Source organism: Talpa europaea (genome assembly GCF_964194135.1).
Source record: "Talpa europaea genome assembly, chromosome: 16".
Taxonomy (NCBI): Eukaryota; Metazoa; Chordata; class Mammalia; order Eulipotyphla; family Talpidae; genus Talpa; species Talpa europaea.
The window spans coordinates 45,170,036-45,189,206 of record NC_140084.1 but is presented as its reverse complement, the minus strand read 5'-3'; the positions used below and the strand labels follow the sequence as shown (position 1 = coordinate 45,189,206).

Below are 19,171 nucleotides of genomic sequence, written 5' to 3'. Positions count from 1 at the left end.
ACAGAGGTGACCACGCAGCCCCAGCTTTGCTTTCCCAAGGCTCACAGGATACAGGAGGCCCCCCCAGGCAGTGAGCACCCAAAAAGGGGAGTGCGGAAGACTGAGAGCTCTGAGCTGACTCTTGGGTGGTCAAGAACAGAGTGAGGAAGGGCATTCCAGGGGGAACCGCACTTGCAAAGACCCAAGGGCAAGAGGGTGTGATGTGCGAGGGACTGTGACCAGGCTGCAGACCTGGGGGTTTTCAGATTGGTACTACTTCCCTTCACCCCGTTTCCGGTCCCCCCCCCCTGTCTTTGCATTCTGTCACCCGATTTCCTCATTTCCTTCCTCCCTCTGCAAAGCCCTGCTTCAACCAAACTCCTTGCCCTGCCGACTTGTCTCTGGTCCCCCAGACTCCTGTCTACTCCTCTACACTCCACTTGGCATCTGGACAGCTCTTTCTGAAGCACAAATATGATGAGGGGCCTCCCCTCCCTCTGTGGCTCCCTAATGCTCTCAGGGCAAAGTTAAACCGTGATCCGGATTCTCTCTTCAGCCACATCTCTCACAACCAACTCCTTACACATATCTCCCCCCAGCCAGGGCTAGTGGAAAAAGTGGAGACGTTTGGCGCTAGCATTTATGGGTAGTGGATCAGATGAAACCCTTGGAGTTCTATGGAAACACTGGGGATCAGCGGGATTGCGGGGTGGGGTGGCCAAGGGTGGGCAGGCATAACTGAAGATGCCGTGGGGCGAGGACTTGTAAGATAGCCGTGGGAAACAATGGAGATCAATAGGGTGACTATTGTAAGGAGGCGCTGGGGTCACCTGGGATCATCCACGACGTATGGCAAGGACAAGAAATGGACTTGACCTCTTGAGGGTCCTGGCGTTGCTAGGCAAACGGTTCCCAAGGCGCCGTTGCCAGGGAATTGGGCTCTCAAGTGGCCACGCCCCCTTTCCACTGCGGGCCCCGCCCCCGCAGCCAATCACCGTGCGGTCCCAGCTACGAAGGCCGCGCCCACCTCTTCGCCCCGCCCACAGCACCCGTTCCGTTACCCGAGCGACGGCCGTGGCTCGTCCCGCCTCCGGACTCCGTTGCCAATCGAAGAGGCGTCGCCCAGGCGACGACCCCACCCCTTCCGGTGCGGGCTCGCGGCTTCCGGCAGGGGGCCCGGCGGCGGGCGGCGGTCCGGCAGCCGCGGGGCCCGGTGGGGGGGGGGGCGCCCAAGATGGCGGCGGGAGGCTCGGAGGGCGGCTCGGGCCCCGGCGCCGTCATGGGGGACTGCGCGGAGATCAAGTCGCAGTTCCGCACCCGCGAGGGCTTCTACAAACTGCTCCCCGGCGACGGCGCCTCTCGCAGGTCGGGGCCGGCTTCTGCCCAGACCCCGGCGCCGCCCCAGCCGCCGCAGCCCCCGCCCGGCCCTGCCTCCGCCGCCGGCCCCGGCGCCGCGGGCTCCGCGCCGTCCCCGCCGCCCGCAGGCCCCGGTCCCGGTCCCGCGCTGCCCGCCGTGCGCCTCAGCCTCGTGCGCCTCGGGGAGCCCGACGGCGCCGGGACCGGGGAGCCACCCGCCACGCCCGCCGGGCTGGGTGCGGGAGGAGACCGCGTCTGCTTCAACTTGGGCCGCGAGCTCTATTTCTACCCGGGCTGCTGCCGCCGCGGGAGCCAGCGGGTGAGCGGCCTGCATCGTGGGGCCCTGGTTGCTGAGAGGGTGGGGATCCTTAGGGGAGCCGGGCGTGATGGGGAAGCCCCGGAATTGAAATAGGGCCCGAGGTGGGCATCCTGTAGATGATGGACATGGGGGGCGGGGCGGGCTCGGCAGAGTTCTCGTAAGAAAGGCGGGGTTCTAAAAGGTGATGGGAGACCCCTGGGGTGCTGGCGACCTAGAGGTGACGGGAAACCTTCAGGTCATGTGAGAACCCCCGGTTATGCATACCTGGGGTGGTCAGTTTTCTGGAGGTGATGGGGACTCAGAGGGTATGGAATGCACCCAGGTTCCGGGCGGCAGGCATTCTGCAGCTGTTGGGAAGTCTCAGGTGATGCAGGCTCAGAGGTGATGGACAACCCAGGGGTACTGCAGTCTGGAGGTGCTGGGGGGGGTCTTGAGACTTGGGTAGCCTGGTGAGTGGGACCCTAGAGAAAACTGGGGTTCTGAAGGTAATGAAAATCTCTGATTCATGGGAAACTGAGGTGATGACAGTCCAGCGGGGACATTCTCAGGGTGTCTAAAGTGATGAAGGTGCCAGCGGGAATGGGACCCCTAGAGTTAATGTTGATTTGTGATGGGGATCCCGAGAGCCCCAGAGGTGATGAAGGGCCCTAAAATGTGTGTGTCTGGGGGGCGGGGGGAGGGTGCTGTGAAGTTTAATGGATCCCTTAACTATGATGGGCTCCTGAGATTTAGGAGCTCCAAAGTGAAGAGAGTCTTGGGATTGTGGTCTTTAGAGTTCTGGGGATTTGGGTGACTCTGAGATTTGGGGAGGGTTCAGAATATTGTGCTGAGCCCCAGGGGGGTTGCTGAGGTTGCAAGGCAGGACTGAAAAGAGCCCATGGCTGGGCACCCTAAACGTTGATACTGTAGGCAGAGGTGTCCCTGAAATTGGGAGTCCAACTTTGGGGCGACTGGTTTCATTCAGGAGGGGAGTGGGGGGGAGTCCTTCTTGTCTGATTTTTTTCCTCTCTGTGATTTGGGTCTCCCTTCCTGTCTGTGGTTGCCCTCTCCCTCCCCACTCACCCACCTACCTACCCACTTCCCTCAGGGATCTAACCCCGCTTCCTCTTAGCGGTTTCCCCCAACCTCAACACCCTCTTCCTTCCTCTTGGTGGTAGAAGCTGTTAACTCCTTTTTCTCCCATCACTCAAGTCCATTGACCTCAACAAGCCAATTGACAAGCGGATCTATAAGGGCACCCAGCCCACCTGCCACGACTTCAACCAGTTCACTGCCGCCACGGAGACCATCTCCCTGCTGGTGGGGTTCTCAGCCGGCCAGGTGCAGTATCTGGATCTCATCAAGAAGGACACCAGCAAGCTATTCAACGAAGAGGTGATTGTGGGCCCCCAGGGCCCAAACTGCCCCTCAGTCCAGCCACCCCCGGCCACCCGCCCGCATGCAGTTTGCACGGGACTGCAGCTGCCTGGGGAGGAGTGTAGACTTGAGGGGGGCAGGCTGAGGGAGAGACGGGGGCCGGACTGACAGCTCTGTGGGATGAGGTGACGGCCGCTGGTGCGCTAGACCTCGCGCTGCACACGTCGCTCCGGGCGTTCTCATCGGCCACAGGTTGATGAAACATGGCAACGGGTTGGGAGACCTGTTTTGCAGATGAGCGAACTGAGGCTCGTCACTAGTTGGGGCTTGTTTGAAGCCAGAACTCTTGCCCTTCAAATTCTGGGCCCTGTGGGCACCAGATTCAGCTCTTTGCTGTAGCCTTTACTTAGCATGTGGCTTTGCTGATGGTTCCTCTTGGAGCCTCAGTTTTCCTCCTCTGCAAAATGGGACTCTCCTCCCTGCCTCACAGGACTGTGTAAACTCACACACACAAACCGCTCAGTCCTGGGCGGGCTGGGCACAGAAGGAGCTGCGGGCAAACCGCCTGAGCGTGAGCAGGGCTCACCCGTGTCTCGTCCTCTGCATTCCGAGGAGGGATTCCGCATGTGCGGAATTTGTGGCCGGCTGGAGGGATTGAGTGGAACAGTGACGGGGTGAAAGATGCATGGGGTCTTCCACGCACTGAACCTTTAAGGAGCGTGGAAAGTTCTGTGCGCCGCAGGCAGCGCCTCTCGGCGACTGGGCCCAGGGCCTGCCCCTGGCGCGTCCGTCTCTCTGGCCAGGCAGATGCTGGCACGTGAGCTGACTGCTGTGGGTGCTGTGCTGTGTGAGGGCAGTGCGGGCCATGGTGAGAACCTCAGCAGGCAGTGCTTGGCGAGGCTGAAATACGTGGTCAGGGACATCCTCGCTAGGAGGTGACAGTGGAGTCAAGACCTGAGGGAGGTGAGGCAAGTTGGCAGGGGAAGCACGTTCGGCGTGGAGCCCTGATGCAGGAGGCAGAGAGGCGCTGGGGCCGGGGCGGTTAGTTATTGACGGGGCGACTAGCAGGTGAGTCCTCAGAAGTGTCCGGGAGGGTCATGTCGGGCCTGTGAGCAGGGGAAAGACTGGCAGTCAGAGTCTGTCTCCCCCGCTCGTGTGAGCCCCAGAACAGAAACGACGGGCTGCTTCTCGCAGTCCTCCCAAGAATGAGCAGTGCCTTACGTGGTTGGGAGGACTTGGTTCTTTATGAAGAGTGCCCGCCACCCAAGGGCTTTAGGGCTGTGTTCGCTCTGGCCCCCTGGCTGTGGAGGCGGGAGCAGGGCTGCCTTGCAGCGACGCTTGTGTCTGGTGCTCCCGAGCAGAGAGCCGAGCTTGGGCACGAGCCGCTGCTGCCGGGTCGATGGCGGCTGGGGCCCGTGGTTGAGGGAGGTGGGTGAGAAGAGCTCAGGCCCACAGGCTGTGTGGAAGGCTGTGAGGTAAGGTAAGAGGAAGAGGAGCAGAGGTGGCACGTGCAGGGGGCGCTTCTCCCGCACGCGTCCCGGAAATGCCGCCTGCTGCCTGCCAGCCCTGGCGCGCAGAGACAGCCCTGCCGCCCGCGTTCCCCCTTCCTGACCTGTCGGCCCTGTGGCTGGTTTCCTCATGGGGGAGCTCCTGTCCAGGGGCGTAGGCCTTGGGGACTGGTGTGGGGGGAGGTCTCCAGGGGTGCGTTGCCTTCTCCCAACGCCCTTGTCTCCCTGGCAGCGGCTGATTGACAAGACCAAGGTGACTTACCTGAAGTGGCTGCCCCAGTCCGAGAGCCTGTTCCTGGCCTCCCACGCCAGCGGCCACCTGTACCTGTACAACGTCAGCCACCCGTGCGCCTCGGCCCCGCCCCAGTACAGCCTGCTGAAGCAGGGCGAGGGCTTCGCCGTCTACGCTGCCAAGAGCAAGGCACCCCGCAACCCACTGGCCAAGTGGGCGGTGGGCGAGGGGCCCCTCAACGAGTTCGCCTTCTCGCCCGACGGCCGGCACCTGGCCTGCGTGAGCCAGGATGGCTGCCTGCGCGTCTTCCACTTCGACTCCATGCTCCTGCGCGGGCTCATGAAGAGCTACTTTGGGGGCCTGCTCTGCGTGTGCTGGAGCCCCGACGGGCGCTACGTCGTGACGGGCGGCGAGGATGACCTGGTCACCGTGTGGTCCTTCACGGAGGGCCGGGTGGTGGCCCGCGGCCACGGCCACAAGTCCTGGGTCAACGCCGTGGCCTTCGACCCCTACACCACGAGGGCCGAGGAGGCCTCGGCGGCCAGTGGCGATGGGGACCGGAGTGGCGAGGAGGAGGAGGAGGAGGAGGAGCCCGAGGCCGGGGGCACGGGCTCGGGCGGGGGCGCCCCGCTCTCCCCACTGCCCAAAGCCGGCTCCATCACCTACCGCTTCGGCTCGGCCGGCCAGGACACGCAGTTCTGCCTGTGGGACCTCACCGAAGACGTGCTCTACCCGCACCCGCCGCTGGCCCGCACCCGCACCCTCCCGGGCACGCCTGGCGCCACGCCGCCCGCCGCCGGCAGCAGCTCCCGGGGTGGCGAGCCCGGGCCCGGCCCCCTGCCCCGCTCACTGTCTCGCTCCAACAGCCTCCCGCACCCCGCGGGCAGCGGCAAGGCGGGCGGCCCCAGCGCCACCCCGGAGCCCGGCACGCCCTTCAGCATCGGCCGCTTTGCCACGCTCACGCTGCAGGAGCGGCGGGACCGGGGCGCGGAGAAGGAGCACAAGCGCTACCACAGCCTGGGCAACATCAGCCGGGGCGGCGGCGGCGGCGGCGGCGGCGGCGGGGGCGGCGGGGACAAGCCCAGCGGCCCCGCGCCCCGCAGCCGCCTGGACCCGGCCAAGGTGCTGGGCACCGCGCTGTGCCCGCGCATCCACGAGGTGCCGCTGCTCGAGCCCCTGGTGTGCAAGAAGATCGCCCAGGAGCGGCTGACGGTCCTCCTGTTCCTGGAGGACTGCATCATCACCGCCTGCCAGGAGGGCCTCATCTGCACCTGGGCCCGGCCGGGCAAGGCAGTGAGTAGCCCCGCGCCCGCCCGCCGCGAGCCGGGAAGAGGGGGTGTCGCTGGCGCGACCTGGCCTCTGGGGACGAGGAAGACGGAATTCCTCGCGGCCGGGCCCCCCGAGATGCAGTGACAGGCTTCGGGGCCCTTGGGCGCGCCCGCTGAGAGGGGGTGGGCGGGGGAGACACGGGCGAGGTGCGGCCGCGGCCAGCCCTCCAGCCCTCAGGCCGCGCCGGGGCTCGCGGCTTGCCGCTTGAAGTCAAGCCTGCGTTTTTGTGGCGAACGGGGTTTTCCGCTGCTGAGGCTTTTTGAGGACGGTTCGGTGTCTGGTCAGCCGTGAGCTGGGTCCCCGCATCCAGCCCGCGTGTCGCGCCGGGGCTGTGGGATCCAGCCCGGGCTTCTGCTCCTGTGCGACGCTGGACAGGTCGCTGCCCGCTCTCACCTCTTAGCACAGGGAGGCTTTAGGATGGCCGCTGCGTGGCTGCACCCCCTGGGTGCAGAAGGGTCAGGGCGCGTCCCCAGGCGAGGGCAGGCCACCGTGAGTGGGGAGCTGTGGTCTCAGCTGCTCAGCTCCTCGGGCTCCGGTTCAGGTGCTAGGGTGCCGGGTCCGAGGGCCTCGAGCTGTGCCCCGGAAGGGGGTTTGGGAGCCACAGGGTCCGAGTCCCTAGAGCTGGAGCGCCGCCGCAGCGCCTCAGAGGCAGGGGCGTGGGGGCTGGAGAGTGGGGCAGGTCCTGAAGGAGACCCCTCTATCTCGCTAGTTCACAGATGAGGAGTCCGAGGCCCAGACAGGGGAAGGAAGCTGGTCCAGGTCACCCAGCAAGTCAGTGGTAGAGGTAGGACTGTCCTGAGTGATCGCCCCCTACCCCCCGCCAGAGTCTCAGGACCCCCCCAGTCAGGTGGGACCCCAGTCTCTCCTGCCCCCCCACCTCTACCCCACCCCACCCCCTGCTCAGGACCACCTGAGGCCTTTCATCATCACCCGTGAGCGCCGACTGCTGGGACAGGGAGGCCAGCTGAGCTGAGCCCCTCAGCCTTGAGGAGGGACCTCGGTCTGGGGGTCTGGGGTGGACCCAAGGGCAAGGCCAAGGTGGCAGCAGCCTGGGGACTCCGGGCTGGCTCCTCTGTGGGACTGGCAGCCCTGGGTGGTCTCTAACCCTCCATCTCCCCTTTCATCTTCCCCAGGGCATCTCCTCCCAACCAGGCAACTCCCCCAGCGGCACAGTGGTGTGAAGTCATGGACGTCGGGGTCTCACGCCCCGCGCCCCAGCCTCCTAGCCGTAACCCTCCCTGCTGACCTCATGGATCAACGTATTCACAAGACTAACCATGACAGATGGACTGCTCCGGTCCCCCGCCCTGCACAAATTTGGGGGGGCAGAGGGTCCCCCAGACATGGGGACTGCCAAGTACAATGACCCCTTCCCCTGAAATGTCAGTGTTAGCTCATCCCTGTCCCCAGCATGTGACTGGTTGCTTCCCAAGAGACCCACTTCCACAGGCCCCTGCGGTGTCCAGTGGCCTTGGGGGGTGGGCCACCCACCCTGCTATTGTTTGTGCTTTTGAAGAGTGTTAAATTATGGAAGCCCCTCGGGGCCCCTCCCTGGCCCCAAGACCTTTTATTTATACTAAAGTTCCCTGTTTTCACAGCGTCTGTTCCCTCTGCAGAGGTGTGGAGGGGTTGTGCGCGCATCGCTGCAGGCTTAGAACCCATCCATTTTGACCACACGAATACTGGGCCCTGCCTCCCCCAAACCGCCCCCTCTGCACCCCCTTTTAGTAGAAAAAAACTAAGGAGGGAGGGGCAGCCCAAGGCACATGGCTGGGGCACCCACCAGCCCCAGCGGGCCCTATTGCCAGAACAGTGTCCCAAGGGCCCCCCAAGATCTACAGGGAAGAGGGCTGCCAGGACCCCCTCGTCAGAGTCCTGAGCTGGAGTTTGCAGTTTGTGAAAGTGCCCAAATTATCCATATCAGGGACATTCAGGAACCCATCCACATGGGGTCCCCCGGGCAGACCCCGAGTCTGAGCTGACTCGGCCAGACCCAGGTGTCCAGAGCCGGCTGGAGACCCTGGGACCCTCGGGAGAACTGTCCACCCTGGCGAGAACACACAACCCTCCTGGCTGGCCCGGAGGCGCAGGGAGTGGTGTCCCTGCACCGCCCTCCACCCCCCGAAATGTTTCTAGTTCTAATCCTAGCCCGGGCAGGAATGTGGCTATGCCGCCAGGGGCCAGCGAGCTATTTTGGGGGCTCCCTGCCTCCCCCATGCTTTGGCTAGCGGGTCACCCTGGCTCCTGGCTCCTGAGGGCCTCCCTTCTCTCACCACCCCTTCCCCACCTCCTGCCAAAAAAAGGTCAGCGCAGAGCAGAGGGCCTGCGGGCTAAATTTAAACCATCGGAAGCCTGAACCCGTGGCTGAGTCACCCCGTGAAGCTGTCCTGGCCCCTGCCCCCCTTTCCAGGCCCCACCGGTCCCTCCTCCCCCCGAGTTCAGGGCTTGGGAGGGGTGTTTGCATGCAACCTCGATTGGCCCCCTCTGGGGAATGGGAGGCTCCTTTGTCATCTGTCACACCTGTGGCTTTTCGCTTGGCTTCGCCTTTTTATGGAGGGGTGCAGTTGACATTCTCCACCCCCATGTCACACCGAAGCGCCTGAGGGGCCCTGGGAGGAGGGAGTTGGGGGGCCTGGTTTGTGAGGGGTTAAGGTTGGGAGGCGGGAGGGGGCCGGACCGAGGGGTGGGGATAAGGAGAGGAGGCCTCAGCAGCCAGCAGAGAAGCGCCCAGAGAGGCTCGGGAGGGCCAGGAACAGCCGGACATGAGACCAGGGCCCGTGGGCCTGGACCCAGCCCGCCAGGCCCCGTGACAGGAGGACCTTGCGCCCCGGGCCCGGGGAGGGGCCATGGTGCTGTCTGGCCGACATGTCAGCCGAGGTGCGGCTGCGGCGGCTCCGGCAGCTGGCACTGGACCCCGGCTTCCTGGGGCTGGAGCCCCTGCTCGACCTTCTCCTGGGCGTCCACCAGGAGCTGGGCGCCTCGGATCTGGCCCAGGACAAGTACGTGGCCGACTTCTTGCAGTGGGGTGAGTGCCTGTCTGCATGGGCTTCCCCAGATTGAGGGGTGGTAGCAGGACCGAGCCAACAGATAGGGCTGGGCATGCGGGCTGACCGTTGGGGGACAGAATGGACATGGGGAGAGCCTTCCCTTCGGGGGCCCAGAGCTGGGGCCTGGATCTCAGGGTGGCACACCCCTACCCCTGTGCCACCCTGTCAGGGCAGAGAGAGGTCAGTGAAGGCCGGGGCAGCCACACTCAGAGCCAGAGCGGGGAGCCCGGGCTGGGCTAGACCGGATGGCTCCCAAAGTTCCCTGCACCCCTTACTCAGTTGATGCGTGGAGACATCAGGGGGCCCTCTCAGCAGTCCCCCCACCGGATGGGCCTCCCCCCTGGTTTCCCAGAGCACAGGGGCAAGCAGGGAGGGGCAGCAAGGGGCAGCTGCCAGGGGCGCAGCCGACAAGCAGGTGCTCGGCGCCAGCCTCTCCAGCTGGCCCAACAGGTGCCCAGGCGCTAGGAGGGCAGTGACTCAGGCCGGCCCTGCAGGACCAGCCCGCAGGCAGGCGCCCTCGGCCAGCTCCCCTTGGCCCCTGGATGGAGGGGGAACTGGAAGGGCCTGGGTATGCTCCCCCATCCCCAGTGTTGGTCGCTACTAGTCGACCTGAGTTAGCGCTGGGGCCCCGAGGCCCCCAGACCTAGTTCTTCAGGCCTCCAACCTTCCAGCTCTCCTGCCAAGCCCCTTCTGGCCCCGTTGGCCCCTGGAGACAAGTCCGGAGGGAAAATGCTAGCTCTCGGCCTCTGGCCCTGGCTGCCTCCCCCGCTCCTGGCCAGGACACCGGCCCCTCTGGGCTCTGGGCCTCCGACACCCCCACTGCTCTGCCCCCGCGTGGCTTGCCCGTGGTCCCGGGTGGCGTGCGGCCCTGGCCCTCTACCCAGAGCTGCCTGTCTCCACCTTCTCCCTCTTTCCTTAAGGCCCTCTCTGAGCCAGGCCCCGCAGGCTCCCTGCTCCCATTTTGAAGATGGGAAGGTGGAGGCCCGGGGCCTGGCACTCGGCCTCTGGAAGAACCTTCTCCCCACCTCCCCCCGCCGTGGGCAACTCGCTCAGGCCCCTTTTGGCCGAGGATGCCTGCGGCTGGGAGGGCTGGGTAAACTGAGCCCCGGGGCGGGGGCAGGGGTCTGGCTGTCCCTTAAGGAGCTCTCCTTTTCTGGCCTGGCAGCGTCCTGCGGCCCCTCCCCTGCAGGCTGCCCGGGAGGCGGAGGGGGCCCGGGTTCCCGCTGCCTTAAAAGGGCTCAATGTCTTGGCGCTCTCCTCCCTCCCCCATCCCGGGCCAGGGCTGGTGCGTCCCTGCTGGCCCACTCTCCCTGAACCCCAGTCCTGTGGGGGCTCCTCTCCTCCATCACCCGCTGCCTCCCCTCGTTCCTACTCAGCCCCTTCCCTCTCTCCATCTTGCCTGCTAGCACCCCAGCTTCTTCCACCCCCTGGGGGAGGGCCAGGCCTCCCTCTCCCCAGGCCCCTGAGTGTCCTGCTCCACCCCAGCCTCCCCTTCCCAAACAGTCCTCTTAACGTTCCCAGCCAGGACCTCGGGCAAATGACCTCACCTGTCTCTGCTGTGATCCCCGCCTGTAAATAAGGGGTAAAGCCCCCCACCCAGGGTCGGGAGGACACTTGAACTGAGCCCCGAAGTGGGCACCCGACTTTGTCTCCCCCTTTGTCTCAGAACCACCTGCATTTCCCCCAAAGCAGGGGTGGTCTCTCTCCCACTGCGGTCCAGGGCTGCCCACATCAGAACCTCCAGGCCCTGGATGAAGCCACTTGCCGCCTGCAGCCGGGGACAAGATGAGACCCTGGGGTGGGGGTTGGCTCTCTGTCACAGGCAGTGGGGGGCTCACCGGAAGCCCAGGGAGCTCTAAGAACGAGGCCTGGTTTCTTCTCCCTCTGCTCTTCAGGGCCTCCCTCCTGCAAACTTGATACCCCTTCTCCAGCCTGCGCCCCCAGAGCCAGCTGGCGCAATGCCTATCCTAAAAGGGACTCCCGGGCATCCCACCTCACTTTGCCGTGGGGCAGTTTGGGGTGTCCAGGACCTCACACTGTGCGGGGAAGCCCTGGGAGTCAGTGCTAAGGTGAAACCGAGGGGCAGGAGAGGAGGCAGAAGGTGGGACTCCCCCGCCTGGCGGCCGTCCCGGTGACACTCGGTGCTCACCTCCCCCGCCCCAGTGGATCCCATCGCGGCCAGGCTTAAGGAGGCTCGACTGCAGAGGGATGACTTTGAGATTCTGAAGGTGATCGGACGCGGGGCGTTCAGTGAGGTGAGCCCTGAGCTCCTCAGTGGGCGGAGACGCGACTTCACTGGCAGTGGGCGGGGCTTATTCATTTGGGGCGGGACTTAGGCGTTTGGGGCGGGGCTTTAGAAATTGATGAATGAGTTTAGAACCGCGGGGCTCGCGGTCGACGGGCGGGGCCTGGGAGGGCCGCCTCGGGGCGGGGCTAGGGGCGGAGTCCAGCCCGGCGAGTCCCGGGCCCACCGCCTGCGCCTCGGCGCTGGTCACCCCGTTTCGGCCTTCAGGTAGCCGTGGTGAAGATGAAGCAGACGGGGCAGGTGTACGCCATGAAGATCATGAATAAGTGGGACATGCTGAAGAGAGGCGAGGTGAGGGCCGGGTCTGACTGTGCAAGGCGCCCGCCCCGCCCCCCACTACCCGCTTCAGGCCTCCGGGTGCCCCCCAGGTGTCTTGCTTCCGTGAAGAGAGGGACGTGTTGGTGAACGGGGACCAGCGCTGGATCACGCAGCTGCACTTCGCCTTTCAGGACGAAAATTACCTGGTGAGCCCCTCGGGGCCCTGGGCCAGCTCCGCAGCGGCTGGCGAGGCGGGCAGCGGGCGGGCAGGGGGCGGGCAGGGGGCAGCGGGCGGGCAGGGGGCGGGCTGCGGGCTGCCTCCAGCGCCTCGGGAGAGTCAGCGAGGGGTCGGGGCGGGGAGATGTCCCAGTCGGCTTTTCCCCGGCCGTGCCGGGGGACGGTGCTCAGAGGCCGCTGTCGTCCTCGAGTCTCGTGCCCGGAGCGGAGTAGACTTACCTAGCCCACGGGAGGGGTCCCTGGGCAGCGCGTTCCTGCCGGGCCTGCGCTGGCCCGGGGAGGCTTCTGGTTCTCTCTCTCTCTCTGTCTCTCTCTCTCTCTGTCTCTCTCTCTGTCTCTCTCTCTCTCTCTCTCTCTCTCTCTCTCGGGAGTGAGCCTCTTTCCGCGGTATCCTGGGAGAACTGGGGTTTCTTCGGGAGGGGAGCTCCGATTTGGCCCTGGAGATACCTTCTGTCCTCCTGGGGCTGCGGCTGCGGGTCTCTGCCCAGGGCTGGGGCATCTCCGGGAGTCTCCGGCCATCAGCTTTGGGCGCCTCGGGGGGCTGCAGACCCCACAATGACGCGCCCCCTCCCAGTACCTGGTCATGGAGTACTACGTGGGCGGGGACCTGCTAACGCTGCTGAGCAAGTTTGGGGAGCGGATCCCGGCCGAGATGGCGCGCTTCTACCTGGCAGAGATTGTCTTGGCCATAGACTCGGTGCACCGACTGGGCTATGTGCACAGGTGCGCAGTGCGGGGCTGCGGGGCGGGGCCCAGAGAGGGGCCTCGTGGGTTGGGGCGCACTGGGGACAGGACCGGAGGAGTGGGGTTGAACACCAGAATCCCCGAAGGGGGCAAACCCTCGGTGAGGTACCTGGAGGGGCGGGACTTGGAGGAGGGGCGGCGCTCGCGGGCGGGGCCTGAGGGGGTGCTGCGAGGGGGTGGGGCCCGGCGAGGGGGTGGGCGGCAGGCCCCTTATTCCCCCCGCCCTCCCCTCCCCGCTCTGCGCAGGGACATCAAGCCCGACAACATCCTGCTGGACTGCTGCGGCCACATCCGCTTGGCGGATTTCGGCTCCTGTCTCAAATTGCGCGCGGACGGAACGGTGAGCTGGCGCCCCGCCGCGGCCCCGCGGCCCCCGACGAGGAGGGGGAGCAGGCGGGGCCGGGAGATGCAGCGTGTGGGGCCAGGGCTGAGGCGCGGCCGCGCTGGTGTGGGAGCGGGGCTCGGTTTGGAGGGACGAGGAGGGGCTCCAGGTGTGTCTGGGTGGGCAGGGTTAGGACAGGCAGGTGGCGGGACTAAGCCCCTGGGGCGGGGCTAGGAAAGGGGTGGGGCCAAGTTTGGAGGGGCGGGGCCAAGTTCAGCTCCCGTGCTGTTGGCTCAGGTGCGGTCGCTGGTGGCTGTCGGCACCCCGGACTACCTGTCCCCCGAGATCCTGCAGGCCGTGGGCGGCGGGCCCGGGGCAGGCTGCTACGGGCCCGAGTGTGACTGGTGGGCCCTAGGTGTGTTCGCCTATGAAATGTTCTACGGCCAGACGCCCTTCTATGCCGACTCCAAGGCGGAGACCTATGGCAAGATCGTGCACTACAAGGTGAGGGTGGCTCCAGGAACCCCTGGTTGCTCTCGGCGAGTGTGCTCCCAGGTCAACATCCCTCACTTTCCGAGCAGGAGCACCTGTCTCTACCGCTGGCCGACGCAGGGGTCCCAGAGGAGGCTCGCGACCTCATCCAGCGACTACTGTGTCCCCCCGAGACGCGGCTGGGCAGGCAAGGAGCAGATGATTTCCGAAAGCATCCCTTTTTCTTTGGTCTTGACTGGGACAGTCTCCGAGACAGCGTGCCCCCCTTTGCACCGGATTTCGAGGGTGCCACGGACACGTGCAACTTTGATTTGGTGGAGGACGGGCTCACTGCCATGGTGAGCGGGGGCGGGGTAGGTACCGACAATTACTGTTCAGCAGAGGGTTTCCGCCCCCCATCCCACCAGCTTAAAGTCGGGGTCAGAATAGTGCCTACCAGGAGAAATTCTGAAATCCTTCCTTCCCTAGAGCACCTGCTGTGCGCCTTCCCAGGCCTGGGAACCCAGCAGTGACCTAGACTCGCAGTGCAGTGGGGGACACACCCTTGTCCTCAGACAATGATGCCCCCAATGGAAGGTCCTGGAGGGCTTCCTGGAGGAGGGGATATCTGGGCTGGAAAGATGAGAGGCTAGAGGAAGCTCTCTTCCTTAGGCCATTCTCTCTCTCTCAACTGTTGGTCAAGCTGTCCGAGTACTCACTCAGCCTGAGTGCCCTTATGTTGGGCACTCCTGGGGAAGCACACGCACCAGGTCATGTGTCCTGGCTCTGCCCTCATCTACCCACCGTGTAGAGATACATATAAAGATACTGTGGCTAGTGCCCTGAAGTAGCAGGATTCAATAGGAAAAATGATGAAAGGGCCATTGTAGATAGGCCCAAGCTAGGTTGGCAGGGGGGCATTTCAGCCAAACCTGAAAGAGGGGAGGGGCCAGGCTGGTCACCCCAGGCCTGTGCTTCCCCCGTGTAGGAGACGCTGTCAGACATGCGGGAAGGCATGCCGCTAGGAGTCCATCTACCTTTTGTGGGCTTCTCTTACTCCTGCATGGCCCTCCGGTAAGTGCTGCCTATGGGTGTGGGGTGTGGCCTCCAGAGTCCTGGGAGCTTGCTCAGGGGTCCTGCCTCCTGGCACACTTGGGTCCCCTAGAACTGCAGGATGAAACTTGAAGTTTATGGTCTTGAGACCAAAGACTTTTAGGAGTTCAGATTTGTCAGACCTTAAAATCTCAGGCCATAATACCTTGAGATTTTAGATTTATGTGAAAAACCTTAGAACTTCGGATTTGGCCTTCCAGAATCTTCCCACTTAGGCTTCAGTACAGTGATGAGAGCTCAGACTCTTGGAAAGTGAGAAGTGGAGGCTTTTTAAGTCAATGTGAAAAGAATACTAATTTGCTGAATCACTCATGTAACCACAAAGCCTTTCAAGAACATTAATTATACAAGTAATAGATTGCTTGTCACAGATAAATTAGAAAATACAGGTAACGGTAGAGGAAGCCCACTGGCAGCTGTGGCCCCCCTCCTGCATGCACACACACGCTAACTGTGAGAACGGGCTGGATTCCCACCTGTTCTGCACCAGACAAGGATTGCTGCCGTCATTTCTCATCGTGAATGAACTGCAAGAGAGCCTGGCCCAGTCTCCTCACACCGGCTCAGGCTCACTTAACCCCTCCTCTGCTGAGCCCATGCTGGGGACCTGCCGCGGGGTGTGTCTGGCTGGCACCTGTCCCCCACCCTCAGGTCCTTGACACATTTCCACGGGAGGGTGGCTGGGTTGGAGGGGGGACTGCGATTTCAGTCCTGGGGCGGTGTCTCCCTCCAGCAGTTGGGGTGAGGGGGGCATGCTGTCCTGAGGGCCTAAGGAGAGAGGTCTGCAAAGGTCACATGGAGGAGGGGAAATGGACCTCAGAACATGGGTGTCTGGACCCCACATTCCTGCAGCAGGTGCAGAGAAGGCAGCACCTTGGGGCCTGAGGCCATGTGAGAGGCAGGCCTTCCCCTGACAAGAGGAAATCTGTGCCCCTCACTCTCTGCCCCTCTCCCTCTCAAGCCATGGCCTAGGGTCTGGCTGCCCGGGAGCTATGGCTCAGAGCCCCAGGGGGGTCACAGCCTCTGTGGTGGGGCTGGGTCTCTGTTCGCTCACCTTCTGCCTTTCCCAGGGATGATGAGGTCCCAGGCCCCACGCCCATGGAACTGGAGGTCCAGCCTGAGGCCAAACCTAAGGCCGAGCCCATGCTCGAGCCACCTGGGCAGATGCCCAGCCTGGAGCCCATGGTGTCCCCGCTGGAGGAGACAGTGAGTCCTTGGAGGAGAGGGTCAGTCAGGGCAGAGTCCAGGAGAAAAGGCAAAGGCTTCTGGGATGTGCCGTGGACTGTTAAGCCCTCTGAGAGCTTACTCCACAGGAAACAAAAAACATATAAGACAAGTTACTTCTGCAGGGCAGGGAGGGAGTGAATGAGTGAGTGTGTGTGTGTAGGGGACTCTACGAGGAGGGGAACCCTACAGGAGGCCTAGAAGGGGAAGGAAAATGCCCAGGGGTCAGCAGAGAGAACCTCAAGGGTCAAGGCCCTGCGGTGGGAACCAGCTACTGTGTTCTTGAGCCTGAAAGGAGGGTAGTGAAGTCAAACTGTCCTTGCTGGGGTGGAGAGGGTGGGGCCCTGCCAACAGGGCCCTCTGTGCAGCAGGCCTTCTCCCCTGAAGGCACAGAGGCTAGAAAGATGGTAAGCTGGGCAGGCAGGCTTAACTGAAGTGTCTTGGGAAAGCCCTTTGGAAGGAGGGTGGGAAGGGAGCTGCCTAAAGGCCAGAGCCCCGGGGAGACTGGGGTGCGGGAGGGAGGGGACTTGGATCATTGCAGGAGCTGTGGGGATTCCAGAAAGACCTAGAGGTCGAGGGAGGATGCCAGGCCTGGGACCTATGTGCAGGTGTCCAGTGCTGCAGAAGCTACAGGCAGCCCTAAGCCTGGTCCCCAAGAGCAGGCTGAAGCCGCAGTTCTGGAGACCATTCCCAAGGCCGTGCAAGAGGTGGCTCCAGAGATCATCCAGGTGGCCATCCCGTTGGTGGAGGAGGCAGAGGTGATGCAGGGAGATCTCCAGGAGGCCCTGGAGGAGGAGGTGTTTACCCGGCAAAGCCTGAGCCAGGAGCTGGAGGCCATCCGCATTGCTAACCAGAACTTTGCCAGGTCTGGCTGGGGATGAGGGCACTTGGCCTGTCTGCTTCTAGTCAGGATGCCCAGGGGCTCACATCCTTACCTTCCCGCAGTCAACTCCGGGAGGCCCAGGCAAGGAACCGAGATCTGGAGGAGCACATCCGACAGCTGCAGGAGCAGATGGAGTCGCTGCAGGCTGAGGGAGCTGCAGGCGAGTCTCCTGTCCGCCTCCTGTTCCTGGGGCGCCAAGGGGCGGTGGGCCTGCGGGTGTGTGTGGACACCTGGGGGCGGGCCAGGGGCCCAGGCTGGGGCACGCCGCGCCACCTCCGTCCCTCCACGCGCCCTACGCCTCTCTCTTCTCCTTCCAGCTGTCACGGGGGTCCCCACACCCCGGGCCACGGATCCACCTTCCCATGTAAGACCCCTCTTTTTCCCGTTCATTAAGCTTGCTGCCCCCTCTGCAGAGCCTGTACCTCCCCATCTACCCGTCCAGGTTTAGGGCTCACCCCGCCTCTTCGGGGTTCCAAGCGGCAGACACCCACCACTCAGCTACCCTGCTACCAGATCTTTCGGCTGAGGCTTTTTCACCAGATCCCTTGCGGGATCTCCCTAGATTCTCTCCCCGACCTCCACTCCCCTCGCTGTCTCTCTCCTCCCGACCCCGCCTAGGGCGTCCGGGCCGGGCTGGGCTCCGATCGGGTCACCTGTCCCTTCTCTCTCCAGCTAGATGGCCCCCCGGCCGTGGCTCTGGGCCAATGCCCGCTGGTGGGGTCAGGCCCCATGCACCGCCGCCACCTGCTGCTCCCTGCCAGGGTACGTCCGGCTGCTCACGCCCGCCCGCCCGCCGCGGCGCCCCCGCTTCGCCCCACGCGCCGGGAGCCGCCTCCGCTTAGCGCACCCCTGCGGGGCTGGGCTGGCCGCGGGAAGGGGGGGCGCTCGGGCAGCCAATCAACACAGTGAGGAGGCAGCCAATGAGGAGTTGGGAGAAGACTGGAGGCCTGGGAGCCAACCAACCAGAGCGGCCCGGGAGGCGGGGCGGGCACAGGAAGGCTGGAGGGCGTGGGCGGGGCGAGGCCCGGGAGCCAATCGGGGGCCGCCGTCGCGCTGACCCCGCCCCCTCGCCCGCAGGTCCCTAAGCCTGGCCTACCGGAGGCGCGTTCCCTGCTGCTGTTCGCCGCTGCGCTGGCTGGTGCCGCCGCCGTGGGCTGCGCTGGGCTGGCGGCCAGCGCCGACCAACTCGCCCCAGTCTGGCACCTCCGGGGAGCCTCCTTCGCCCCCTGACCCCTAGAGCCCCGCTCGGGTCCCGCCGGAGGTCGGGTCACCCGGGCCCGGCCCAGAAAGCCCTGGCGGCGCCGGCTCCGGCTCCGGCCCCCGCTCCCGCCGCAGCCCCCGCCCTGTGATCCGGGCGCGCGCCAGGCGGCCGGGGAGGGCGGGGCGCGCGGAGCCGGGCGCGAGAGGCGTGTGGCCGGGGCGCCGCAGCCCCCGGGCGGGGGGCGCCAGCGCTGGGCCGCGCCGCGGAGGAGGCCCGGGCCGGGGCTCGGCCGCCCGTCGCTCACCTCCACGCGCCCGCTCCGCGGCTCGCCGGCTTCGAGCTCTCCCGGGGCGCTCCGCCCGCCGCCGCCGCGGGGCCTCTGCTTGTGCAGCCCGCGCCGCGCGCCCGCCCCCCCGACGCGGCTCTCGGGCGCGGCCGCCCCGCCCGCCCCGCGGGGCGGGTATTTATTGGCCTGGCCTCAGCCCCGCTGACGGGCCCCGGCACCCCGGTCCACGTTTTGGATGCACTGAGACCCCCAACATTCCTCGGTATTTATTGTTTTCCCCCCACCTGGTACCCCACCCCCGGCCCTCGCGAATAAAGAGCCCCCTTGTCAGCCAAGGCCCGGACTCCGGCGTCGGGGCCGCCGCGGCGGGGAGGCCGCCCAGGGGGCGGGGCCGCGGGCGGGGGGGGCCAATGGCCGGGCGCGAGCGCGCGGGCGCCGCAGGGGCGGGGCGGGGCGGGGCGGGGCTGGGCTTCGACATCCGACCAATGCGAGGCGGCGAGGGGGCGCCCGGGCGGCTCCTCCCCCTTCCAGCTGCGGCCCAGCTGTGCCCCCCGCCCGCCGGGAAGAGGGGGCTGGGCCGGCGCGCGCGGCCGTCCTCCTGCACTGCGCCTGCGCGGGCCACGCGCATCCGTTCCGGGGCTCACGCCCAAGAAAAGTTGCTGTAAACTTTCCAGCGCGGGCCCCGCCCCTTCGCCCCGCCAGGCCCGCCCCCCGGGGAGCCGGGAATTCCGAGGGGCGGAGCGCGGGCCGCGATGGGGCGGGGGGGGGGCCCCGCCGAGGACGCGGCCGACGGGGGCGTGCGGGAGCTCCGTCTCGGGGCGGGGGCGGCTTCGCGCCCGGGGCCCCGCGGGCGGCCCGTTACCTTCCCCGCTGTCCCGATGGGGAGACTGAGGCCCTGAGCGGGGCGCGCGGGGCGGGGCGCGCGGCCGGGCGGAGGGAAAACAAAGGCAGCACCACGACCGCGGGGGCCGGGCGCGCGGGGCGCCGGGCCGGGCCCCGGG

The 19,171-nt window shown here is 65.5% G+C and overlaps 2 protein-coding genes across 4 annotated transcripts; both read left to right on the top strand.

Moving 5' to 3' along the window:
* Positions 1–1,213: 1,213 nt before the first annotated feature.
* Positions 1,214–7,260, top strand: DMWD (DM1 locus, WD repeat containing; the record flags this gene model as incomplete). 2 transcript variants are annotated; one of them, XM_084256599.1, is made up of 5 exons in its annotated part: positions 1,214–1,654; positions 2,846–3,028; positions 4,751–6,043; positions 6,789–6,863; positions 7,213–7,260. In XM_084256599.1, 5 exons carry the CDS (start codon positions 1,214–1,216, stop codon positions 7,258–7,260), a joined length of 2,040 nt encoding a protein of 679 aa, XP_084112725.1. The 2 variants fall into 2 exon arrangements, with proteins under 2 accessions (XP_084112725.1, XP_084112726.1); XM_084256600.1 differs by lacking the exon at positions 6,789–6,863.
* A 1,684-nt stretch (positions 7,261–8,944) lies between these two features.
* On the top strand, positions 8,945–18,190 carry DMPK (DM1 protein kinase; the record flags this gene model as incomplete). 2 transcript variants are annotated; one of them, XM_084257712.1, is made up of 15 exons in its annotated part: positions 8,945–9,104; positions 11,290–11,381; positions 11,639–11,722; positions 11,800–11,895; positions 12,501–12,649; positions 12,917–13,010; positions 13,290–13,496; positions 13,574–13,837; positions 14,452–14,537; positions 15,647–15,782; positions 16,529–16,665; positions 16,746–16,843; positions 17,001–17,047; positions 17,360–17,445; positions 17,761–18,190. In XM_084257712.1, 15 exons carry the CDS (start codon positions 8,945–8,947, stop codon positions 17,918–17,920), a joined length of 1,896 nt encoding a protein of 631 aa, XP_084113838.1. In that variant the 3' UTR covers positions 17,921–18,190. The 2 variants fall into 2 exon arrangements, with proteins under 2 accessions (XP_084113838.1, XP_084113837.1); XM_084257711.1 differs by having other exon boundaries at positions 16,463–16,665.
* Between the last annotated feature and the right edge of the window lie 981 nt (positions 18,191–19,171).